This window comes from Erpetoichthys calabaricus, chromosome 16, assembly GCF_900747795.2.
Source record: "Erpetoichthys calabaricus chromosome 16, fErpCal1.3, whole genome shotgun sequence".
Classification (NCBI taxonomy): domain Eukaryota; kingdom Metazoa; phylum Chordata; class Cladistia; order Polypteriformes; family Polypteridae; genus Erpetoichthys; species Erpetoichthys calabaricus.
In genome coordinates this window covers 57884456-57912276 of record NC_041409.2, presented here as the reverse complement: position 1 = coordinate 57912276, position 27821 = coordinate 57884456, and the positions used below count along the sequence as shown (strand labels likewise).

General features: G+C 41.2%; 1 protein-coding gene across 1 annotated transcript in view; it reads right to left on the bottom strand.

Moving 5' to 3' along the window:
• The window catches only part of nid2a (nidogen 2a (osteonidogen)), a 100976-nt gene that overhangs the window by 60183 nt on the left and 12972 nt on the right, over positions 1-27821 (bottom strand). Inside the window, 6 exon segments of the mRNA XM_051919971.1 lie at positions 3049-3276; positions 3805-4005; positions 10967-11212; positions 11804-11953; positions 14339-14973; positions 24436-24668. Of these exon segments, the coding sequence (XP_051775931.1) occupies positions 3049-3276; positions 3805-4005; positions 10967-11212; positions 11804-11953; positions 14339-14973; positions 24436-24668 (1693 nt within the window).

The following is a 27821-nucleotide window of genomic DNA, read 5'->3' as shown; positions in this document are numbered from 1 at the left end:
GACTAAGACAAATAGACAGAGAAACAGTTTCTGTCCTTCAGCCATCACCATGCTGAATGCTGCTAAGTGGTCAATCTGACCTAGTGCACCTTCATGTTTACAATACAATACACTCTCATGTTTACAATACAGCTCTAAGTCAACATTGGCTATGGGACAAGTGCAATATGACGCATGTATGAATGGATAATTTTAGTTTTAACTTGAGTAATTGTGTTTTGTTTTTATTTTATTTTTGCATTGGAAAATTGCACCTATATTTCGTTGTACAATGTCTCATTGCTACAATGACAATAAAGATTTTGATTTGATTTGTCCACTTTAAATAGTCAGTAGTAGTGTTAATTGCATTTAGAAAATGTGTTTTTTTGGTATTTGTATTCAAATTAAGACTGTTATAAATAAGAACATAAGATATTTGACAAAAGGGAGGAGATCATTCAGTCCATTACCTCATCAAGATCTACCTAGGCTAGTTCCCAAGTATTTATATTTAGCCACTATTTCTATCTTCTCCACAAGATCAATGATGGGTGAACATGCTGATTCCATCTTTTAAAGTCAAATATCATTTCTTTTGTCTTTTTGATATTCAGAGCACAATAGTTCATAATACATCAAATAGTCCATTTCATTTAAATGATGGCTTTCATCATCTGCAGATATCCGTCCTATCAGCATACTTGATAAAGCAACAGTGGTCATTGTTAGGTCACCGGTCAATTGTGCACAGAGTAAAAAGGAATGGTCTGAACGAAGGACTTTTGAAAAAGTGTCCTGTACACTGACTGTCTGTGAACAATTCAGAAGAAAACACTGAATTCACAGTGTAACAATAGGTTAACATTAAAACTGTTCAATTTCTCAATCAGTATTGAATGATGAGGAAAACTCCATAAATATTGCTCTGAACCAGTCTTATCAAGAGAGGTGTCATTTGATGTAAGATAACCAGCAAAGCATCTTCCACACTTCTATTTGCTCAGTAAGCAAATTGGTGGCTATCTTGAAAAGACTTTGTCTCTGTCATTAAAATGTTCAAAGCATTTCATTGGAATGGAGTTCAACAGGTCTGTTGTCATTCAGACTGCTTGGCCTGGAGACCTGAGGAACTGGGGTAATGATTAACTGTTTCCACAGATCCGGTACAACAGCACAGGTCAGGGACCAGTTAAAAAGTAAATGAAAAACCGGAGAAAGCTGCTTAAAGCAGGACTTTAGGAGCCGACCTGATATGCCGTCTGGCACCACTGGCCTGTTTGTGTTTACCTGCAGCAAGAATATATTAAAACTGTTTTTACCATTTTTTATTTTTGGGACAAACACAGTGTGAAGCATTTGCTCGAGTCACAAAGTGAGCTGGTAATTAAAGAGCAAGTTTCTGGGTTAATGTCCAGTGCCTTAGCCACCCTATCATTCTGACTCCATGGCCAAAGCTTCTTAATGAAATTTGCTGCTGTAAGCCCCAGGATGTCACAGAGCAATTGACATGTTTCTACAGTCCTCTGTGTAATTCTCATGTTAAAACACCAGAACAGAATCCACTATGCTTGCACACAAGGGAATAATTTAGGAAATATAAAATAACTATTAGAGGAAGCAACATGTTGAAAACAAAAAACAAAATAGAAACACAACCGTCCATTGGGACAGTTGAGAGCAGATTAAGGTGAGGAGAACACACAACCACAAGTGTAACAGACTCAGAAACATCTCCCAGGACCGACTTGTTCCAAGTGGCCACTTGAGCATATAAAATGAATACTGAAAGAAATTACACTGACTAGTTCAACTTGAAGGGAACAAAGCAAGAAACGTCCTAAATGGACACCCCAGGTCAGCTTATTTTAAAGAAAAAGAAAATAACAGGTGTATTGTGCAATATAGCATGCTAAAGTAACACTGCCATAAAAGATTTGTTAATGTTGCAGCAGACTGACGAAAACACTAAAACATAAGGAGAGTTCTTATGGAAACAGGCCATTTGGTCCAACACAGCTTACCCTTTCCTACTACAAATAAATAAAATTATCGGAATCCCTTTGGGTTTAGACTTTAAGGTTCTTAATATTGTACTTTCATCCACATAGATTGGCAACAACCTTTTCTCAAGCCTCTATTATTATACATGTAATAATAATGTGTCAGCACATAAATTAGCTTCTATAGGATGTAAAAGTGAACATAACATGTATCCATCCATCCATTATCCAACCCTCCATATCCTAACTACAGGGTCAGTGGGGGTCTGCTGGAGCCAATCCCAGCCAACACAGGGCACAAGACAGGAAACAAAGCCCGGGCTGGGTGCCAGCCCACCGCAGACATAACATGTATCATTTGAGAAAAGGTATTCACATATATACTGTGCATACTTACATGAAGAGCATTGAAGAAGAGTCTATAAACAGATACTAAAGAACATTACAACATTCAAAAAATCGAGACAAGGACAGGCCATTCAGCCAAACAAAGCCCACCAGTCCTATCCACTTACTTCTTCCAAAATAATAACAAGTCAAGTTTTGAAGGTACCTAAAGTACTTGGTAACTTATTCCATGTGTGTATGGTCCCCTGCATGAAGAAAACCTTCCTAATGTTTGTGCAAAATTTACCCTTAACAATGCTCTTGATGAACTCATTTTAAAATACTGTAAGTCTCAAACCATTCTACTAATTTTCTTCATAATTTTAAACTCTTCAATAATGTCTCCTCTTGATCTTCTTTTGCTTAAACTAAAATGGCTCACCTTTTTTAATCTTTCCTCATAACTCATCCTCTTCAGTCCTGGAGTGAGCTCAGTCGCTCTTCTCTGGAATTTTCTATCACTGCTTTGTAGCCTGGAGTCCAAAACTGTACACAGTACTCCAGGAGAGGCCTCAAAAGTGTGTTATAAGCTTCAGCATAACCTCCTTTGACTTGCACTACACTTATCAGGGTGCTACGTTAGCCTTCTTAATGGCTTCTGAGGACTCTCTGGAAGTTGATAACGACAAGTCCTCTAGGACGCCTAACTACGACTCCCGAGACAAAACACAACACTCACCTCCAACGGGTCCAATCTGGTTGGTGATAGCATATCGCAGCACTTGCTCATCCTTACTGTACAAAACAAAGACACGCTCCAAACGAAGCTGTTGAGCATTAGGAACTGTTTTTGGTGCATGACGACACTCATAATATGAAATATTCTGGCTGATGCGGTATGAAAAGGTCTCTGAGTGGCCTCCTGCAGATATCACTTTGTACTCTTGAGTTGATGTCGATGTCACCACTAGAAGAAAATAGTAGAGACATGATAACAGACTTTCTTCCACTGAAATGTCCTCCTCTTCTAACTGGTCTTGTCAATGTTTTTAATATTCCAGTGGACAGAAAACAGTAATGCTGTCATACTAATAAAACAAAATAGAAGGGTGATAATGTTCTCAACATTCAATGCAAAAACAAAAGGGATGAAGACACGGATTAAAGGTAAAACTTTCATATGATGATTGTTAATTAAATCATGACAGCAACAGCCTAGCCAAATTAAGGCCTTGGACAGTTACTACAAGGGAGTGCAGGTTACCATTAGGGCACCTGCATAAATACTGAGAGTGACACTGGGTGGGATTCAAACATAACCAGTGTTACTTGTTGAGTGAATCCATTTTAATTAATATACTTCTGGTTTACAGTTTTATAGGAGGGACACATGTGCTTGAAGCTTCTGATAGGATTGTTTCAGATTATTTAATTGATTCATTTTTAATGATTCTTGACAGCAAAAGTAGAGTATGATTAAAAAAAAGATGCATACCTGATGGATGGTAGTGATAAATTTCCTTGAATGGTTCAATCTGCACAGTGGCACCCGGAGGTACAAAAGGAACATGTCCATGAATCTGGGTGTGGACAGTGAGGTGATTTTCAGCATCTAGTCCCTTCACTTCCTGGGTTACTCGAAGCTTTTCATTCCCTGGATAGAAGGTGATCTCAGCATACCGTGTAAAGATGGCACCTTTGAGGAAATTAAACGGAGAAACGGTATGAGGATCAACAATAGGATATTCTCTTGAAATTCACATCTCTACCTTGAAAATGAAACTTTTAAAGTCTAAAAAAATGTTGCATTTTGTCCAATGATTCACATTTTGTTGAATGCTCTCAGAAGTTTAATAGGTACCACACTCACCCATTCAGCCATTTCCACAGTCTTTCTCCAGGCCTTTATTCTAACAGCTCTCAGTTAACTTTTTTTCAAATTCTAGCTGATCTGACTTCCATATAACCATCCTCAGATCACCTTTTCATTGATGGCTTCAAACAATATGATGTTTTTGGAAGTCTTGCATGTTCGATTTGGGTCCCACAATGGACTGTCCAAGGCTGTTTTCTGTTTGGCCTCACAGCAGCCTGAACTGAATTAAATTGATTTGTTCTCTTATGCTATGATTTAAGCACCTCACACATGGATCTCATAGGTCCATCATCAATGCCTCAGTCTTAACTCACTGATAGAATGAATGTCAGTTGTGCTTAGTTTCAAACTAGTCTAGTTGTTTCAGTCACCACAATTCGGCTACCATTCACATACAACTGTGAATATGTGCAGAGCAATAAAAAAGGCGACACTAGATCATAAAGTTGTGTGACCATAAATAAAGACCCCTCACTATTCAGCAAACACACACAACCATTTTATTGTTTTACTGCAAAGGCACAAACAGACCATTTTTTTTCACCTCATTGCAGATCTTATGTGAACAGGGTTTTCCTTCTTCAGCTAACATTTACCTTTGAATGAGCTGGACGGCTAGTTGCTTATGGATTTTATAGTGCAGGTGCTGTGACTATTACTATACAGGCTGCACTAGACATATTCAAATAGTCCTCTGCATGAAGAGTTAAGATTAAGGTCAAATACTGTATGTACAATTCATATTAATGTTTAGCGTTCAGCCCTGAAAGAAAATTCAAGTGTTAAAAAGAACATACTTCTGGGTGTACTAAATTTATCCCAGAGCATTTTGGGGTTAAGATCTGTGAAAGCTGATCAAAAACAAATGTCATCCTTCCTCAAAGAGGAAGCAAAGGATTAATTTCTATTCGATTCATTCCCATTCAGTTGTTTAAAGACCATCAGTTGGACGTCCACTTATAACATTGCTGGACCATGTCAGTTTAAACAACTGAAGATCACTGGACATCTCACATTTAGCGATTTCATTAACAACCATCCCACACAGCTGTATTTTCCCCTTAATGTGACAGCCAATGATATGCATCCTGATGGAGCTGGCGCTATCAGAAGGAGTTAACAGGAATGGACAGTTCAGTCTCCGTCTCGGCTCTTTTTCCCCACTCCATCGTGGCATGTAAAGCATAAGACATCCAACAGATGAACTTCTCTTCTGCTTGTGAGGTCAAATGCCCCCATTTTCCTTATTCCTCATCATGCATTCTATGCATAATATGCCCGGATGAGCATCCATTGGTTGTCTGCTCTCATGCACACAAGCCCAGCATTATGACTAAAGACAAAATCAAATCTGTTTGATTTTATCAGAACAAGTCATGAACTAGTTGGAGTGATGGCGGGATATGTCACATTATGCAACAATGCTTCACAAGAGTGTGCTGCCGACTGCCTTTATCTCACTGAGGTGATGTAAATGAAGGCTACAACTGAAATTTACTGGAAAAGTCGACTAATGTGATTTGGCCTTAAAGCCATGCGTGTCATATATAACTCATACCAAACAGCTGTAAATGTCAGAATTAAAATCTCCAAATCTCCTGTTTCCAACAACAATTTGGGCAAACCTCACTGTCTTTTAGGGCCATAATTTAATTTTAACACTTAACTGTCAATGCCATAAGACACACATTATTCACTTTGCTTTGGGCTTAAAGAAGAAAGAAACAACAAGAGTGCAGTGTGATGATGTGAGTCTGCTCCATACTCCCAATTGCTCTAGAAAGCCTCTTGAACCCACCACCGTCTGTAACCTAACCAAGAGATGAGCCTAGCAGATGAGGACACATACAGCCAGACAAGAGGTAGGTGCATAAAGGTGCCAAAGTGCTTTTATTAAAAACAATCAAAACAAACACTGTTCAAAACAAAGTGCAGTGTGTTATCATTCAATAAATACATCCATCCATCCATTTGTCAACCCGCTGAATCTGAACACAGGGTCATGGGGGTCTGCTGGAGCCAATCCCAGCCAACACAGGGCGCAAGGCAGGGAACCAATCCCAGGCAGGGCGCCAACCCACCGCAGGACACACACACCAAGCACACACTAAAGACAATTTAGGATCGCCAATCCACCTAACCTGTATGTCTTTGGACTGTGGGAGGAAACCAGAGCACCCGGAGGAAACCCACACAGACACGGCTAGAGCATGCAAACTCCACACAGGGAGGTCCTCAATAAATACATAGTCCATAAAAACAAGTGAAAGGGAAGGTTAAAATCCAATAAATAAATATCCATTAAAATCAGAAGTTAAAGCCAGAGACAATCCACAAAACTTTGAGCCCCTGATACTGCCCATTTAAACCTGGTGCCGCCTTCACTTATCCTGTTCAAACTTCGTATAAGGAGGAGACACCCACTGACATGTGTAGTCAACCATCACACACTAGCTCAGGTCCCCATTGTCCATCCTTTGGCAATCCTGGGGTGGTACACTGAGCCGCACATGTCCCCCACCACCAGTTCCTCGGCGTCTGTGACAGACACAGCATGTCAGTTCGCTCCTACTTTCCTGCAATAACTCAGTAGGAGCACCATTTCTTCAGCTTCAGAATCCTGTAGCCCTGAAGCTCACTTCTGACCACCTCTCTCTCTCAATATATATCTCTGTGTCCTGTCTGTTTTTTTTCACCATTTGTCCTGTGCAGGCTCTTTTTTGTACTGCCTCTCCATGTTACTGATCTGCCCATTTCTGACACGTGCATGCAGTGGGATCAGCCAAGTACCCCAACTGGCCATGGAGAGAAATGCACTTACATGCACCCACACCCTATTGCAGCCTGCACTTTCGTAGGATGTGATTATTTATTTAAAATCAGCCACAAATTGATGAGCCGTAGACCCGCTATTCCACATGCAGAGAGCGCAGGGATAATCTGATGACAGACCAAAGCAAACATCACATTTGGCTCGACTTTTGGGACTGTTTGACACTATGGGAAGCAGAAGTCTGCTGAGCAGCTATTGCTTCTTCACAGAAATCTAAATAGTATAGTACATCTAAAACATTAACAAATGGTGTTTACAAAGACATGCAAAGCAGAGGGACTACCCCGATATCAGGGCTATAGCGATCTGCCCAATTCAACAAAAGTTAATTAAACTACTGGGACATCTGTGAATAGCTGTTTGCGCTAAACCCTAATGTTATTATCATAAAGTCACACTCGTTTTATGGAGATGCCTTCCAGTCAGTGCCTTAATTAAAACTGATAAGAATAAATTGGCATACAAGCACTCCACTCCGGTCGTCAAACATTTAAGAGCATTATTCTGAGAGCAACATGGGGCACAAATGATGAGCATTGTATAACAACGATTGCATCATGGAAGATAGACATAGGCTTCAAAACTAATTATATGCCCCTCCTTTTAATACAAAACACTCTAAAATGACAAACACCATGTTTAGTGGAAGGCTTTGTGCTTTACATTCTAAAATGTGCTTAATCCAGTTCAGGGTATCCTAGAGATTGTTTTCATTAACCCTTTAGACCCATCTCTAACCTGCCTTTCTTAAGTAAAATTCTGGAGAAGGCAGTCATTATGCAATTAAATGAGCACCTCAATAAACATGCTATTCTTGATAAATTTCAGTCAGGTTTTAGAACAAATCACAGCACAGAAACTGCACTCGTTAAAGTAGTAAATGACTTGAGGGTAAATGCAGACAGAGGCCATTTATCTGTTCTCATCCTCTTAGATCTGAGTGCCGCATTTGACACCATTGATCATAATATTCTTAGAAATCGCCTTAGTCAATGGGTGGGCCTCTCTGGCAGTGTCTTAAATTGGTTTGAATCCTACCTGGCAGGGAGAAAATTCTTTGTTAGTTGTGGTAATTACAACTCAAAGACACATGATATCCTATATGGTGTTCCACAAGGCTCTATCCTGGGTCCACTGCTCTTCTCAATCTACATGCTTCCGTTAGGTCAGATTATCTCAGGGCACAACGTGAGCTACCACAGCTATGCTGATGACACACAGCTGTATTTATCAATAGCACCTGATGACCCCGATTCTATTGATTCACTAACACAATGTCTTACTTGTATTTCAGAATGGATGAATAGTAATTTTCTCAAGCTAAATAAAGAGAAAACCGAAATCTAAGTGATTGGCAATAATGGATACAATGAGGCTATTAGAAATAAGCTGGATGCATTAGGATTAAAAGTCAAGACGGAGGTAAAAAGTTTAGGGGTAACTGTTGACTGTAATCTGAATTTTAAATCGCATATTAATCAGATCACTAGGACAGCATTTTTTCACTTAAGCAAAAGTTAGACCTCTTATATCATTGAAAGATGCTGAGAAATTAGTTCAAGCGTTTGTTTTCAGTCGGCTAGATTACTGTAACGCAATCTTCTCAGGAATACCCAAAAAAGACATAAATCGTTTGCAAATAGTGCAGAATGCAGCTGCCAGAATCCTAACCAGGAAAAGAAAATCCGAGCACATTTCTCCAGTTTTGATGTCACTACATTGGTTACCTGTGTCATTCAGGATTGACTTTAAAATTCTGCTTATGGTTTATAAAGCCTTAAATAATCTCGCTCCATCTTATATATCCAAATGTGTGACATCTTAAATTCCAAATCGTAACCTCAGAACCTCAAATGAGTGTCTCCTTAGAATTCCAAGAGCAAAACTTAAAAGAAGTGGTGAGGTGGCCTTCTGCTGTTATGCACCTAAAATCCGGAATAGCCTGCCAGTAGGAATTCGCCAGGCTAATACTGTGGAGCATTTTAAAAAAACTACTGAAACACATTACTTTAACATGGCCTTCTCATGACTTCACTGTAATTTAATCCTGATACTCTGTATATACAATTCATTATAATAACTATTCATGGTGGCACTAAAATCTGTACTAACCCCTCCTCTCTCTTCTGTTTCTTTTTCCGGTGTCCTTTTGGTGGTGGCTTGCGCCACCACCATCTACTCAAAGCACCGCGATGTTCCAACAGTGCTGGATTAAAAGCCAGAAGTCTGCATGACCATCATCATCAAGTCCTTCCGTGAGAACCCTAATTACAAAGAGGACTATTTCATTTTTGTTAGGTAGAATGCCCAGAGGGGACTGGGTGGTCTCATGGCCTGGAACCCCTGCAGATTTTATTTTGGCTGGAGTTTTTTTTGTGTTTTTTCTGTCCCCCCTGGCCATCGGACCTTACTCTTATTCTATGTTAACTAATGTTGTCTTATTTTAATTTCTTATTTTGTCTTTTATTTTTCTTTTCTTCATTATGTAAAGCACTTTGAGCTACTTTTTGTATGAAAATGTGCTATATAAATAAATGTTGTTGTTGTTTAAATTCAGCCCCATTGTTCTAGACCCACCAGTAGAACTGAACAATAATGTAAAAATTTAAAAAAAAAACTGAATAAAATTATTTGTCCCTCATTGCTGTAATTAAAGTACAGTATTTTGCTGCTACAATGCCATATCACAAACCCCAATGCCACATTGCAATGTTTTTCTTTCGTCCTGCAAAGATGGCCAAATTACTGTATCACAGCAACATCTGCCCCCAAGCTCCCCACCATGGCTTTCTTGAACATCCTCATTCAATTGTGTATAATTTGACGTACAAACTATTATCTACAAAATCAGAAGGGTGTTTCAACTTCCAAATGACACCTCTTATGTTTTCTACTTTCTATATTTCAGAATTTTTTTGTAAAGATGTTTTTGAATCTTGCAAATAGAATACATATAGTTAGTAAAGAAATTGTACTAACAGAATAAGGCCTACTCTTCAAAATGATACATAGGGCATGGGTCTTCAAGGGATATGCAAGCTATGGACAGTTATCTGAAAACTTTAAAAGAATCCTGTTTTTTGTACTGCTTCAAAACAGTATAAGGAGACATATTATTTGTTTTGATAACCATTTTTTATGGGTGTTTCTGGCATATTCACTGAGACTCACTTATTTTGCACATATGAAAATCAGAATAAGAAAGTGCACTTTTTAGTAAAAATGTTACTGAATTTTGCAACTGAGTCTGCTTGAGGAGTAGAACATGAATACTGAATGAAGAATGATGAAGTTATAGCCAGTGTGGCAGGAGGCTGGGGGTCAGACCCAGCTGGTATGCCTGGAAGGACCATGAAGTAGACTATACGTCCTCCAGGCCACGAGGGAGCAACCGCCCTGGATAGTGTGGGGACCACGGGGACGGAGCGTGGAGGCTCAAACCCACTGGGGCCTGTGGCCACCGCCAGGGGGTCCCCCGAGCCTCATAGAGCCCGGGATATCTGCACTTCCGCCACACCTGGGATGGTTGATGGAGGACCTTCAAGGGACGCCCCGAGTCCGGAAGGATGTCAACGAGCACCTGGAGCACATCCGGGTGATTATAAAAGGGGCCGCCTTCTTACACTCAGGGAGCCAGAGTCGGGTGCAGGAGGAGGATGAAGCTCCAGAGAGAAAGAGAGATGAAAGGCAGCCCACGGACATTTAAAGGCCCGTGTAAGGGTGACTGGTGCAGGAGCACGGTGTGTGTGTGGGGATTTAAATTGTAAATAAACGTGTGTTTTCTAGAACTCCTGTGTCTGTCTCATGGTGTTCAGGCTAGTTCTCACACCAGTTAAATCAAAGTTGCAGAAAACAGACATAAAGAAGGCTGAGTGTAAAGGGTTAAATCATGGACATACCAAAACACCTCTCAACACCACATATTATTTATTTACATTTCCAGCTCACCTGCAATGCTGAATCCATTTTCATGGTTAGGCAACTCCAGAGCAAACAGCCAGCCAAACAATCCCCCAATGGTTGACACAGGCATCAGTGCCCAGCCGGCTGGTTCAGGCACATCGCTGATTGCGGTGTAGGCCCTGCCGTCACTCACAACAACATAGGCATGGAGGTCCATGTTGGAAAGGTCCACCTGAGCAATACCAACCGATATTTGGCCACTCACTTTTCCATTGACGCGGTGTGGCACACCTGCAGAAAGGACAACAACAAAGATTCAAGCCCACTGGCCGATACCATCTGCTTAGAATTTTTCTGCCTTTCCCTTTTGGCCAAAATACATTTGGAAGTAAATTAAAGTTAGGTATTTATTAAACCTGCCACAGGGCTGATTAAAAGAAGCATATAAAATAGAGATGTTTATTAAGCACAGAAATTCCAGAACATCAAAACAATTTGATTACAGTAATACTACAGCAGGGAGTAATTAAAAAGCATGTAAGATGGCTGCAGCTTTTATAGTCTTGATGTTTGTGAGATGTGCCTGAGGGCTTGAACAAGCTTCCAATAGATCTACAAATGACCCGGAACAGTAGAGATGCCTGACATCATTGTATGTGAGCTAAGGCAGCCATTGCAAGCCTGTTGCTACTTTGAACTCTCAATGTTACTCAAAGCAGGCAATTCTCCTATTTTGCCCAACATTTTTGAGTGGCACTAATGTCTCAAAGCTAAGGGATGAATGTGTAGAAAGAATATTTTCTGAAGACTTGGTTTAATTTTCACACCCCACTTTTATATTATTGGCATGTTCTTCAGTCAATCCCACCCTATAGGGCTTACCTTCCGGCAGACAGTGTCTCCCATTTCCATAGTAGCCCGATGTGCAGTGACAGCAGAAGCCTGAGGAGTAGTCTGTGCAATATCCATGCTGCGAACACTGACGCTCAAATTGAGCGCATGTCTCCTTGTTCTCCGTTGTATACACAAATACTGCAAAGACACAACATGGAGTTAATGATTTTCCATTCATCTAGCTCCATCCAATTTTAAGTCTGTTTACTGGTCACATATGAAGAAAAAAATGAAATTATTACTTGCATGCCTGGCCAACCTTCAATTTGTTGGCCCCATGTAGTAGCACCATGTAATACTATTAAGTACTCATCAGTCCATTTTATGAACCAAATTTTTTAATTTGATTGTTGAGGTTAACCCAAGTCTATCTTGGCAGCACAGTGTGCAAGACAGAAATGAACCCTCGACAAGGAACTAGTCCATCATGATGTGCATTCATTCAAACGAGGAATCTACTGTTAATCACACACATTACGAGGATGTGTGAAAAAACAAGAATATTCAGAAAAAACCTTGTGGACATGCAACCTCGCCAAGAAGTGGAGCCAGGTCCAGAGAACTGTATGGCAGCCAGGGACTCTCGCAGATATTATGGAAGGAGCACTGCAGGCATAATCATGATGGCACAAAGTCTTTATCATACTCAGTGTAAGTCATACTAGCAGCCATTTTAGTCTTAAATGTGCTACCAGTTACATTTACCTGTCTGACTTCTCATTTCTATTTATGTTGCTTATTGTGGTACTTCAGTGGTGAATTCTTTGGGCAAACCTCTCTACAATTGGATCTTTGAAATGAACACAAAGTGAGGAAAGTTTTATTTCTCTAGTTTTATCCCAAAATCAAGATCTAGCAATTGGTCACACAAACACAAAGTGATCTGACAGCATGTCTTTTGGATATCGGTGGAAATGCTTGAAAATCCCAGAAGATTCAAAGCTCCATGCAGATGTCACTATTTCACAAAACTGAATCTGCAACCTTAGGGCTGTGGGTGGACACACTCCCTGCTGTTTCACTGTGCCCTTGAAGCAGATCAAACTTTTAGACAGAAGATGGTATCAAACAGCATTTTGCTTACAAGGGAAAACATCAGGTAGCATAAATGGAAGAAAAGGTTGCAAAAGAGTCTAGTCAGAGAGTGGGAGTGGGCTCAGCACAGGCGCCATATTAAGCAGTGGAGATAATAAAAGCCATCCCAATGTGTTCTCCAGCAATGGGTTCCATGTAATCCCTTGCATTGGAGATGTAGCCCTTGATATCTCTTCACTGTTATGGAAGCCTTTTTTATTTTATCACCACCAGTCATCTTTTAACAATATCTTTTTGGTTAAAATCTGCCAAATATATTTTTATATTTAGCAAATCCACCCTACGAGCATCCCACCTTGGGTGCTATACTATGCCTGATGAGCAAGCTTTAGTATGATCTAACCCTCTGAACCTAAAAAGGAAAAAAAGCTCATGCAATGTAGTCATTGCTGGATTACTAGTATCACCTTTCACAAGAGAAGTCACTAAGGCTACATTCACCCTACAACGGACCTATGTAAAAATGTAATTTTTAAAACAAGGCGATCTCCATCTATATTAGCATTTTCACTTTTTGCAAAAGTATCTCCGTCCAAACTAAAATGACCCAAAACACATATGACGTAGACATTCACCTATACTAAACATGCACGTGTTGGCAGAAAAATCCTAACCACTGAATTTATCACAAAACTAAATGACTGGTAAATCATTTGGCTTTTACACAAGTATGTAGTGTTCAAACTGTACAAAACACAAATTAGATGCATACAAGTAAGCAACACAGAAACACCATGGAAAGCAACTCTTTCATGCCTGCTCTGTTAGAATATGTTTTTCTTCTGCGATTGGCGACAAATCAGGAAATGAAGACATGGTAATGAGCAGAATCCAATCAGGGAAGGGTTAGGGTTAATAATTAATAAGCACAGAGTAAGATTAATGTCTGCTTTTTCAAAAGTTTCTGTTTTCACCCATACACATTAAATTGCCGAGGTTGCATTTTCAGAAGTATATAACTCTGGGGAGCTTTTTCAACAGTATTTGTTTTCAGGGGTTGAAAATGCACTGATAGTGTGGATGAATAGTGAAAACAGAGACTAATGTCTGTGTTTTTAAAGGAAAACATAGCAGTGTGGACGGAGCCTAAGTTGGAGCCTAAGTTAACAGAACGATAACAGTGTACACACATTAACTAAAAGTTCAGTAAAAGGTGACTTCTGATAACACACCACAGAGCGATTAAAGGCAACCACTAGTAAACCTCTTTTCCTTTTTATTTTCAGTATGCCAACTAATATATTTTACGCCACTCTATATTTCTCCTTCAGACTTTTTATCTAAAGTGAGAAGCCCTTTTTCAGCCCCAACATTTTTTCTTTTGTTGTCTTGGATGGTTTCAAAGTTGGGCCCTTTAGCTTAAAAAACATACATTAGCATAAAGATTGATTAAAACAAAGACTGAAATATAGATAATAAGAGGCTTACCGCCAGTATCAAAATTCACTTCCTCATCAACAGTGACCACATGCCGATTCTTTGCACTTGGTGGTTTTGCATTGACTAGGGATATGATTTCTTCTTCTGGGTATATTGCAGGTACATCTGACTCAGGTGGCACCTCAACCACGGGGCCTGGAGATGCCAGATAGGTGGTGGTGTGACCAGCGGGAGACCGTGTTGTCTCTTCAGGGAAGACATCTTCTTGTTTTTCAGTGGTTGATAAGGCTAAATCATGTTTCGGTGTCTCATCTTCTGGGAGACTGCCAAAATCTGAGTGAGGGTAAGGAACTGGCAAAGGAGACTCAGTCGTTAGAGGATTTGGTAAAGACTCATATGGGAACTCATGCCCTTCTGCAGTAGGCTGGTCTGGCAGAGATGGACTAGGAAACTCCTCTTCTTCATCATCATAGTTAGGATCCACATTGTACTCTTCAGACTCAGAATCAATATTACCATCAAACAGGCTGTCTTGTCCTGGGTGACTAAGAGCTCTGTCCAGAGACACCACAGTTGGTCCACCTGACGTATGCGTAGCTATTTCAGGAGGAACCACATTATCGAAAGGAAAGCTGCTTCCAATGTGGAAGATCCACAGCCCTGGTACCCCAGCATTTCCCACCCTAGAATATCAAAAATAGTTTTTATTAAAAAATAACAATACAATCACTGGAAACAATAAGAACAACCAAAGAACAGCTGGCATAGTACAAAAAAGAGGATAAAACAGTGCTTGATATAGAAAATAGGTATTGGCTAATTTTATATTTGAAGTTATCAATTGTCCATCCATATAAGAGAAGAAATCAGGCTCTGCTATAAGTGGGAATGAACCTGGAAATGAGCACAATGTGGAAAACACATGTGGGCAGGGTGTTGGTCCACCTCAGGACCTACTTATGTACTCAGCCATGGGGTATCTACTACATGGACTGACCTGTGCTTCATGCCAGGGACCCTGAATAATCTGGAGCCTGTCATTGGTCTAACTTTAAAACATTTAAAAGCTCATCTTTAATTTCTTTTCTGACAGTCTTTCAGAAATGTATTTGAAACATTCTCCATAACCCTGTTTGGCCATCGTATCAGATGTACTTGCTTTTACTGTTTATTGAATGTTAGAGCTGCAGTACTTAGCACAATGTCAGAGAGCAGCAGGTAATGGTGCAGGGTACAAAAATGGAAAGTGCAAAGAGAAAGGGAGATACAAGAACAGGCACTGATAACAAAGATCTGAAATACAAGCACCATCCAGCTAAGAAAAGGTCGATTTGATTTGATTTATAAGCCAAATCGGTGAGCCCACCATTTAGCTCCAGCCAAGATGTATCCTTAGCCCTAGACCAGCTGCTAATATCAGAAACTAACACTGCAGTACTTGATGAGTAAAGAGTGCCGGGAGACATGAGAAATGCTACTAGCAGAGAGCAGGCTCCTTCTAAACTCCTTATTGTGAAAACGCACCAGGAACAAGTGAGCAGCCTTACTATAATGGCAATTGACAGTGACATGTTAAGAGTCTTGGATTTTAAGGTCATTATTAAATAGAGTTTTCAAACCAGATAACTAGAAAAAGATTTCTAAAGCTAAATGATTTATACCTTTATTTAGTGTTGCCTATGCTGGAATAGTAACTCAGTTTTTTTTGTGAAATTTAACAAGAACTAATAGGTTATAGTCGTGATGTAAACCAGGATATGCTGAATTTTCATAGCCGTTAGTTTTCCTTTGATTGTTTATCTTGCACATGTCGGAAGTGCTGAACAATTCAGTTTTAATTCCTGTTTTGACCTGTGTAATTGGCCATACCAGTGAGGAAGAAGATGAATTGTGGCGTGTTATACCATGTTGACTTTTCACCGATTTGGTAAAAGACCCCAAGTGGACCCGCATCTCCGGGTTAAATGCATCTCAACACACACCCACATTCACACTCATACAGGACTCCAAGTAGAATTATCAACCTGCCCAACTTCACATCTTCAGAGATATTGCAGAAAAACTACAAGAAACCCTGCGTAAAGACAGTTACAAACTGCAAACTCCACACAGATCATGACACATGTGAAGTGTCGCAAATAAAGATTACTCAAAACTGTTTTCAATGGGGTCACTGGTAAAAAGTTACATTATAAGGTAATAAAAAGAGAAGAAAAAAAAATACATGAAACCAGACAAACACTTGATCCATGAAGTAGCAATATCTACACCTACACCACCATGCCACCCAGGAACAAGACAGTAAATATTATTTAAAGCTGAGCTGGTTTGTCCAGTGAAATCTAAACAGAAGTGGAGATGAACAGACTTTCAAATAGAGCTGAACAGTTTGACCAGTTCAGTTTTAAAAGGGACTGGAGGCCGAATAACTCCCAATTAAATCTCACTAGAATCACTAGCCCAGTGTTGGGGGGGAACTGAAGAATATAAAACTCAAAAGGAGATTTGATCAAAATGAGTAAATCAGTAACTGTGATATCTCAACTACAGGAAATATAAAGAAAGGAAATGCCTCCTAATTATATTTTAGGTAGTCAAGGAGGACCTTAGACCTTTACTAATACATTAACTTGTGGTGGGTTGTTTGTTCTGAAGAAGAAGCAACTTCTGGTTACACAATAACCTGCGTAATCGTTTTTGTTTTGCTATATGAGGAAACTAGAAGATCAATGAGACTGGCATACTCTGCTGAGCAATGAAGTTATTCTTTCTTATAAATGAATTTAATGTAATATTATTTAACTGATAAAAAAATACAAATTCATCTTTTCTGTGACTTCAAATGTAATCAAGGTGGGTGTAGCAAATGAATGAATGAATGAAATTCAGCTCTGAGCTGTACTCACGCAGGTAACCTAAATTCTTCCAATAAACCTGAAATTAAATATTGGTAACTAGACTTCTGAAACATGTAGGTGGTATACAAAAATGGAGTATCATTGTCCACATATAGTGTTTTGGAAGTGTTAATTATAAGCTGAAGTAAAATTCCTGGTGATATAAGAGGCATCTAAGGTTTATGCCCAGCATGCTGCCATTTAGCTAACATTTCCAAAATCTCCAGCCTCAGGTCTCAAGTGCATTTTCTAGGGAACTGTCTGGATTCTGCCCAATGACTCATGTCTGATGACATGGTGTTCTGGTCAGACATGTTTACCTTCAGGGGTTGCAGAGGTCTCCTTTCCACTGTTTTACTAGGTTTACTGTATGACTAATTGTTTAGGTCACAGCTCAGCTAGATACTGTTGATCAGGAGTCTGAACAAAACAGACAAGACAATATTAATTAGTCTGTCTCTTCTGTGAATATGTTTTTATTCTTTGCTTCCATGGTTTAACTTTCATGTTTCAAGATGTGTTCAGTGCCATAACTCCTCAATTCCAATATAATTTTTGTGGCCTAGAGTTGGATTGTGACCTTTGTCAAAAACTACAGTCTGAAGGTGCTCACATCTTTAGAATTTCTAAGGTGGAAGAGGAGAGTGAGGAATGCACAATACATTCAGGGGTTTCTCCTAACACCTAGACACCATCACAGCCTGGTCATTCCTTTAACAGTGCACAGCAAGTCCAGATCATGGCCATCACAACTTTGGCAAAGAAACTTCTGTAATGTGGCTGTCACCGGGAGTTAATATTAACTCAGTTGTGTCAGAATAACAAGCTCACTCTAATGATAGCAAAACTAAGGCATTTGGTCATAGATTGCAGGAAGGAGGAGGAAAACCATACTCCCATTTATACTTGAGAAGATGCGGTGGAGAGGATTAGTGCCATTACATTTCATGGAGCCATTAGCTAAGTTTCCATCCAGTTTTTTGCGACGTTTTGTTATCGACAAACAGAATAGACGTAAAAAAAAATGTGCGAAATTTGCTGTCTCCAGCCTGTTTCCATCAAACTGGCTTTTTATCGATAAAATGGTGTGCGTGATGACGTCATCCCCCCCCCCCCCAAAACGAACTGTCGCATAACTTTTGTTGTATCGCGAAAAAAATCTGCCCTTGAGCCGTTTCCATACATAATTTTGTGTATGTCGCAAATTATCTACCTTTTGTTTTCCACGTTACACCCCCTCCACTAAACAAAGAAATGGAGAGATTATTCAGACAGTTTTTTGAAATTTGCCAGCTTACTGTTATTTCAGTTTCACAAATAATTGGAATTGTACATAATATCCGAAGACGACAGCAGAATGAAGCAGTTGCTTGTCTGATAGCCCTAGAGCTCGAAGAAAGTACCCCAGTGCGACGAAACCCACGGGTATGGGAGAGACGACGGAATAAGACCTTCTGGGAGGAGGTGGTGGAGAGACACTTAACAGAAAATCTCTGGCTGCAACATTTTATAATGACACGGCCGACGTTTGACATGTTGTGTGGATTCATCAGTCCTGATGTTGCGCCCATCACAGGTTGCCACCGACCACCGGTTCCAACCCAAAAGCGGATTGCCATCGCCCTTTACAAGCTGGCAACCTGTGCCGAGCATAGAGTAGTTGGAGAAACTTTCGTGGTTAGTAAAACTACCGTCCATCGATGTGTATATGCTGTGTGCACCGCTATTAAAGAAAAATTAATGCGGCGTTATATCAGACTTCCGACTGTAGCGGAGGCCAATGAAATTGCATACCGCAATTCCTTGGTGCATCTTGTGCCACAGATTTACGGTGCGCTGGATGGCACGCATGTGCCTATTCTTCCCCCGACGGAAGGCTACCGCGATTACATTAATCGCAAAGGGTGGCCATCTATTGTTCTCCAGGCCCTTGTTGATGACAGGTGCATGATACGAGACATTTGCGTTGGCACTCCTGGAAGTGCCCATGATGCAGCTGTGTTTGCAGCATCGGATCTGTACAGGTGAGCCTACCTTTCAACATCCCTTCACAGTGCGATAACAACTGTATTAACCTGCTTCCCTTAAGGTTTTTAATTAAAACTGAAATTTGAATTAATACAAAATAACGACGTTTAATCAAAAAAAAAACTCTCTTCATCAGACCATGCGAGCCGCTCCGCCATTCTCGTTTTGATTGCACGTGATGAAAATGTGACACATTTATTTGCGTTAAAGCCCTTTTTTCCGACAAAAACTGTTTCCAATGTAGTTTTTGCGACATCTGAAGTATCGACATGGAATTTATGCGCTAAAGTTAAACGGAAAAATATTATGTCGACACGTACAACATTTTATCGATAATTAGCATTTCCATCAGCTATATCGGTAAAAAATTTGAAGCGCTAAATATTTTTTCGCAAAAACTCCTTGGATGGAAACCTGGCTATTGATGACTCGAAATGGACACAATATAACTTGACTAATGTCTCACCATTACTTTCTCAGATGTCTAATGGCAGCCTGGTTAACTTCTACAAGTGTCCTTACTGGCTTCATAACATGCTGGTATAGCAGCTATTCAGATCAGAATCACACAACACCACAGAAAATGCAGACTTTTTCCTAGAATGTTACTGGCACCAACAGGATATGTCTGTTCTGGACATATACAAGGCATACTGCCTTAGAAAGGTAAACAGTCTCATTAAAGATCTCAACCACTTTAAACTGTCACTTTTTCCTTCCTCCACTCTGAGGAATGGTACACAACTACAGCCATTCTCACTCCTACATTCAGGGACAGGTTTTTATCCATGGCTCATAAGGTTACTCAATAGCTATTATTACTGACTGTACTAGGTGCTTCTTCTATCATCTGATGTTGCATTTAATATCTGGAGTTGATGCTGCATTCTTTTATGTTGTTGGTATTGTATTATAGTCATGAGTCTATGGGAGACATGCAGGCAGGAATTTCATTATACTATGTACATGAAGTTAGAATACTGAGCACAAAATCAATGAACATTTTATGACATAATCAAAACTCTCATATTAAATGATTAATTTAACAAGATGCATTAGTAAATTGTACTAAACCCTAACCAATACCCAAATTAACATTAGACAAAAAAAAAATAAGCTTATTGTCTTGCTTATTGTCATTCACCAAATATGTTGTGTTTGGAGCTCATCCAGAAAAAAATAACTAGCTTTAACATTTTTGTCTGTATGGTCAGCTGCTTAATAAACTGATGTTCACAGTTTGTGCTCTATCTTAATGTAATAGCACTTACACTATACTGTAATCACTCACTGCCATCCATCCATCCATCCATTGTCTCCCGCTTATCCGAGGTCGGGTCGCGGGGGCAGCAGCTTGAGCAGAGATGCCCAGACTTCCCTCTCCCCGGCCACTTCTTCTAGCTCTTCCGGGAGAATCCCAAGGCGTTCCCAGGCCAGTCGAGAGACATAGTCCCTCCAGCGTGTCCTGGGTCTTCCCCGGGACCTCCTCCCGGTTAGACGTGCCCGGAACACCTCACCAGGGAGGCGTCCAGGAGGCATCCTGATCAGATGCCCGAGCCACCTCATCTGACTCCTCTCGATGCGGAGGAGCAGCGGCTCTACTCTGAGCCCCTCCCGGATGACTGAGCTTCTCACCCTATCTTTAAGGGAAAGCCCAGACACCCTGCGGAGGAAACTCATTTCAGCCGCTTGTATTCGCGATCTCGTTCTTTCGGTCACTACCCATAGCTCATGACCATAGGTGAGGGTAGGAACATAGATCGACTGGTAAATTGAGAGCTTCGCCTTGCGGCTCAGCTCCTTTTTCACCACGACAGACCGATGCAGCGCCCGCATTACTGCGGATGCCGCACCGATCCGCCTGTCGATCTCACGCTCCATTCTTCCCTCACTCGTGAACAAGACCCCAAGATACTTGAACTCCTCCACTTGGGGCAGGATCTCGCTACCAACCCTGAGAGGGCACTCCACCCTTTTCCGGCTGAGGACCATGGTCTCGGATTTGGAGGTGCTGATTCTCATCCCAGCCGCTTCACACTCAGCTGCGAACCGATCCAGAGAGAGCTGAAGATCACGGCCTGATGAAGCAAACAGGACAACATCATCTGCAAAAAGCAGTGACACAATCCTGAGCCCACCATACCGGACCCCCTCAACACCCTGGCTGCGCCTAGAAATTCTGTCCATAAAAGTTATGAACAGAATCGGTGACAAAGGGCAGCCCTGGCGAAGTCCAACTCTCACTGGAAACGGGTTCGACTTACTGCCGGCAATGCGGACCAAGCTCTGGCACCGATCGTACAGGGACCGAACAGCCCTTATCAGGGGGGCCGGTACCCCATACTCTCAGAGTACCCCCCACAGGATTCCCCGAGGGACACGGTCGAATGCCTTTTCCAAGTCCACAAAACACATGTAGACTGGTTGGGCAAACTCCCATACACCCTCCAGGACCCTGCTAAGGGTACAGAGCTGGTCCACTGTTCCGCGACCAGGACGAAAACCACACTGTTCCTCCTGAATCCGAGGCTCGACTATCCGACGGACCCTCCTCTCCAGGACCCCTGAATAGACTTTTCCAAGGAGGCTGAGGAGTGTGATCCCTCTGTAGTTGGAACACACCCTCCGATCCCCCTTCTTAAAGAGGGGGACCACCACCCCAGTCTGCCAATCCAGAGGCACTGTCCCTGATGTCCATGCGATGTTGCAGAGGCGTGTCAACCAAGACAGTCCTACAACATCCAGAGCCTTGAGGAACTCCGGGCGTATCTCATCCACCCCCGGGGCCCTGCCACCAAGGAGTTTTTTGACCACCTCGGTGACCTCAGTCTCAGAGATGGGGGAGCCCACCCCTGAGTCCCCAGGCTCTGCTTCCTCATTGGAAGGCATGTTAATGGGATTGAGGAGGTCTTCGAAGTACTCCCCCCACCGACCCACAACGTCCCGAGTCGAGGTCAGCAGCGCACTATCCCCACCATATACAGTGTTGACACTGCACTGCTTCCCCTTCCTGAGACGCCGGATGGTGGACCAGAATCTCCTCGAAGCCGTCCGAAAGTCGTTCTCCATGGCCTCCCCAAACTCCTCCCACGCCCGAGTTTTTGCCTCAGCAACCACCAAAGCCGCATTCCGCTTGGCCTGCCGGTACCTATCAGCTGCTTCCAGGGTCCCACAGGACAAAAGGGTCCTGTAGGACTCCTTCTTCAGCTTGACGGCATCCTTCACCGCCGGTGTCCACCAACGGGTTCGGGGATTGCAGCCACGACAGGCACCGACCACCTTACGGCCACAGCTCCGGTCAGCTGCCTCAACAATAGAGGCACGGAACATGGCCCATTCGGACTCAATTTCCCCCACCTCCCTCGGGATGTGGTCGAAGTTCTGCCGGAGGTGGGAGTTGAAGCTACTTCTGACAGGGGGCTCTGCCAGACGTTCCCAGCAGACCCTCACAACACGTTTGGGCCTACCACGCCTGACCGGCATCCTCCCCCACCATCGAAGCCAACTCACCACCAGGTGGTGATCAGTTGACAGCTCCGCCCCTCTCTTCACCCGAGTGTCCAAGACATGTGGCCGCAAGTCCGACGACACGACCACAAAGTCGATCATCGAACTCAGGCCTAGGGTGTCCTGGTGTCAAGTGCACATATGAACACCCCTATGCTTGAACATTGTGTTCTTTATGGACAATCCGTGACGAGCACAAAAGTCCAATAACAAAACACCGCTCGGGTTCAGATCGGGGGGGCCACTCACTCACTGCCAATAGGCAAAAAGCTAAGTACTACTTGCCACCATTGAGTCTCTCAACTGCTATCACCTATTTGGATATTTTACATTGTAGGTTGCATCAATAAATCCCCGTGATCACTTTTGTCAGTCATTTCAAACTTAGAGCCGGTGTACAGCATGAAATATGACATCTCTGCAGGCCTAATTCAACCTGCCAATAACTGCTTCTGACCTACCGCAGTTGTTCTTTGTGCACTTCTAAATGCAAAACTGTCATGATCATATGGCCTTAACAACCATCCACCTTTGGTTACTTAATCTTTAGTTAACATTCATTTTGTTGTCAGCACATTATTCCTTAAAGATGACATCATGCTTTGCACAAGTATTGATACTGATAGTGTAAAACAAAGATGGTAAGGAAAAACTTTAGTCTATGCCTTGACAGACTGACAGACTGACTGTGGTCTGTAAATACACCAGAGTGACCAAAAAGAAGAAATTAATAAGAAAAAAAGTTCTAACTAGTTGTGTTTCTTGACACACTTCTGTTGAATGATTCACTGGCTGAAAGTCCTCAGTGTTGGTCTGTCAGTGAGAGGATGTGCAGCATTGTTCATAATGGAACTCAGTTTTGTTTTCATTCTCTCCTTTGCTATTACCTTATGGGGGTCTAGAGTGTGTTCCATAACTGAGTCTGCCCTTTTAATTAGTTTGTTTATTCAGTGGGCCTTTGCTGAAGTGATGTTAACTACCCAGCAGACCACAGTGTAGAAAACATCACTGCCCATTACAGAGTTGCTGAATATTAACCCGCATTACATAGCTCCTCTGTGTTAAGAGATTAGTCCAGTCTGTCATTAATGTAGACCCCAAGTACCTGTAGCAATGCACCACCTCTACATTCACTCCCTAAATAGTAACCAGACATAGAGAGTCTTTGGCATGGAGAAATGCCCTTGTTTCCTACAAACATGTCTCTGTGTTTTACTCTAAATGGGCAAAAAAGTAGATCAATACATTTCACTAGGCACTTACACAGATGTTCAGCCACAGGGAGACCCCTAGGCTACAGGCATTTATGTAGTATAAGTTAGTGATCTAAGGATGTGGACTTGTAGGTGGGAAACTCATTCCAATCTGTGCGTTAATCCTTGAGTCCTGAGTGTTATCTTTTTCATATCTAAAAATTGAATGGCAAGGCAATTACAGTGTGTCTGACACAGTTTCACATCCTTCTGACGTCAAAAACACAATTACACTTTAGACATTAAAGTGCATATTATAAGACAGTCTCCCTCCCTCCGTCTATATAACTTTTATAAGTCATATTATACTGCGTGCTTGCGGTGCGATATAAAAAGACTACCAAAGAGTCATCAGGAAAGGAGCCAAACTCCTTCCTGTCTACCGAACAAATCATTTTTATAACACAACAGTTATTACAGTCACACATTTATAGGTTCAGTTTTCCTTGTTAGCACTCACTGGTAGAGGTTCTTGACTGTCTGTTCGCTGCTGGTCAGGCTGTAGAATGGCCCATCTCGCCGTAGATTAACCAACTCTCCTCGACTGAAGCCCACACGGGCTGGCAGTTCCAGCTGCACATTATAGGACTCTTTGGGCCGGGTTCCAAAAAAGTGCAGCTCATTGTCTGGATAAAGGAACAGAGCATAGGTATCTGTGCCATCGTATGGGAGCACTGCCTGGAAAGTGTTCACCTAATAAACAGAAGAAAAGTTAGACAGTCCATTGTTTAAGTATGTTTTAAAAATCAAACATTTCTATTGCCTTTCATATCTATGTAACTAATTAGGAGCTGGTTGGAGACTTATTGTGTATCTTGGCTGCTATAGTTTCTTTTATATGTCTATCTAGGTGTGCTTTTAAAGCACCTTTCATATCTGTCTGCATTTCTTTTAAAAATGCTTTTCAAATCTATAAATGTCCACATTTAATGTTTAAACTCTTTCTTGTTCTAACATTTATTCTGTGCTATGGAAACATTCCTTTTTCAAGTTCAATATTCTTTGTTCATGGCCTGTCATCCAATAGGAGATGAACAAACAATAATAGCCTAAAATAATACAAAATAAAGCAACTATAGCATAAGCCCCTTTTACAATATGTGTGGGCAAAATTTATCTTCTATATGTTGAACACAGAGCTTTAAATTGCATACAAACCTCATTCCAAACTACTGAGCTACCAAAACTCTGCAGTTAAATATCCAGATAAGGATTAGGATAAATTTAACTGTACATACTGCATCTCTGTTGTTAGTCATTAGCACTAAAACATAAGTAATATAATAGATATAATTAGTTACTAAACCTCACCTATTCTATTTCTCTTCTCAGTACTCAGATGTGGCACTTACTGCCACTGTCCTACTGCCAAGTTGTTTTGCCTGCCTAAAGAAAAGTCATCTGTGATGGAGGATCGCAGGAATCATCAGGCAAAGGGGTCCTTTCATCGGATTGGCTGGCCCAGCGTTGACTCAGCTGTGGAATGGCCAGTAGTGGGGGAGACAGCTTGATGGCTGAGGTCGCCAGGACTCTGAACAAATCCGAATTCTATTATGTGATATCATCTATTGTTGGATTCTTCTCTGTACTTGTAATACTTCTGTTACACTATTGTATTGTACTGAGGATTACTCGTGTTCTGTTCTGTTCAATGTATTGTATTGTATTGTATTTTATTTACAACCTTTTTTTTTTGTCCACCCTACCTGGAAAGGGGTCTCACTTTGAACTGCCTTTCCCAAGGTTTCTTCCATAGAAGAGTTTTTTTATATGTTTTTTCCTTGTCTTCTTAGAGAGTCAAGGCTGGGGGACTGTCAAAAAGTAGGGCCTACTAAAGCTCATTGCAGCACTCCTTGTGTGATTTTGGGCTACACAAAAATAAATTGCATTGTATAAATAAGAAAGTGAAATTACTTGGTGAGTTTTTGACACTCATATATTTACAAATACTATTAATACTACAACAACTGAAACACAAAGTAAATACAGCCAACCACCGAGATGGGCTACTGGTGAACCAAACTTTCTGAACACTGTCAACAGCGGTTCTAGTAACTGTAGGTGTTGACATAAATACTTCGGTGATATGTGAACTTATACACATTCTGTAGCATTTATTAGTGCAACTCCAGGATTACCATCAGTCCCACAAGAGGAGATGGGCTTTTATATCATGAATTACCACTGCTACTAGTATCCTGACCCCTGTTATCCTGAAACCTCACATGCTTTGTCCACGTTGGTGTGCGTTATCTCCCACTGTCCACAGATAAGTGTCTAGATAAAAGTGAAGCACTGAATAATGCTATTATGTAAGAGTGTCTGTATTTATACCCTCTGCAGGACCACGGTCGCATTCCTGTTCAGATTCTCCTTTGAGATGTGGATGAGATTTGAGGCCCTGTGATGATGGAGAAGACAGGCAGGATTTGTGTGCTGGGGGAGGGGGCATCCTTTGAAATGTACTCTTTACAACTTAACGTTTCCATTGCATTCAATGAGCTTATTTATTTTTGACTAATTTACTGACATAACTTTCATGTTTGATGATCATTGGTTTAATGTTTGATGATCATCTGATCAGTAACTGGAACAAAATATAAAGCAAACCAATGAGGTAACTACATTTGTCAGTATTCACTGCTGCTAAGCCAGCTGTTTAAGTAAGATTTACATCTATCTAACATGGAAATGGTGCATTGTGTTTGAGCCCATCTCTTTCACCATTGTATTGATGACTTGTGTAATCTGATTCCTTCGTGCTGATTGCTGTCTTTTCTGTTTTTCCAACTGTGTGGTTAGTTCAAATCATGCATAAAAAAATGTTATGAAGTAATTAAATTGGGGCAAAAACGACAACTAACTGAAACAGTAGACATGGTGGACCATACAGAAAAGGGCTAAGTACAGGTGGTGAATGTACAACTTAGTTCACATTTTCTGGACATGCTTTGTCTAAAACAAGGTTGCAGGGTATCTGGTTCAGCAGCTAATGGAATACAGTTTTTATATTTTTGTTTTCAGGTTGTATTTGTCTGCCTGGGATCCAAGACAGCTACAGCACTGTGGTTTTGGCTAAAAGACACATTCCTTGCAGACACACAACATCTTCTGAAAAGTAAACCCTGACATGTGTTTCAGATGATCAGAACTTGTAATTGATTTTTAAGAGTTGGTCCTTGTCATTTTTCTACCATTTTTTAACATTCTTTACTTCTTATGTTGACCTTTCACAATGTGTCTTTATTCCAGTTCTTAGGAAATAATTTTTTGTGCTTTATTTTTCTTGCACTATTTTCTCACTGGAGTGTAGGAGGGTGCTATTTGGAGCTAGTTAGTTAGGCAAGTGCTCACTTACTGTCACACAGGATCAGGACTGCAATGCGGTCCTTACAGTCTAAACCATACATCTTCCATTGTGGATCTTTCCTCTGGCTAAATGAGCTCAGGTTAGTCAACACTGCATGCTGGGTAGTGGTGCATGGTAGGGCAGTGTGTAGCATTCCTTCTTCATGGATTGAATGTTCTAGGATCAGTTCCCACACTGGGACATTAACCATATGCACAAGTGGACCCTCCAATAGACCGGTGTCTTCTCCAGGGCTGTTTCCTGCCTTATACCAAGTGCTGCCACAATAGGCGCTGGCCCCTCCCAAACCTGAATTGGATTAAGTAGTTTCAGAGATCTATTCTACTTTTTTCAAATTTTTTAAATTATATTTAACCTTTGAAATCACTCATAGGGCACAAATCAAAAATGGCCCTGATGCCAGTTAAACACACTCATGCACACACATTGTGATATTTCAGAATCAGCAGTCAGCAAAACATTTACTTAGACTGAGA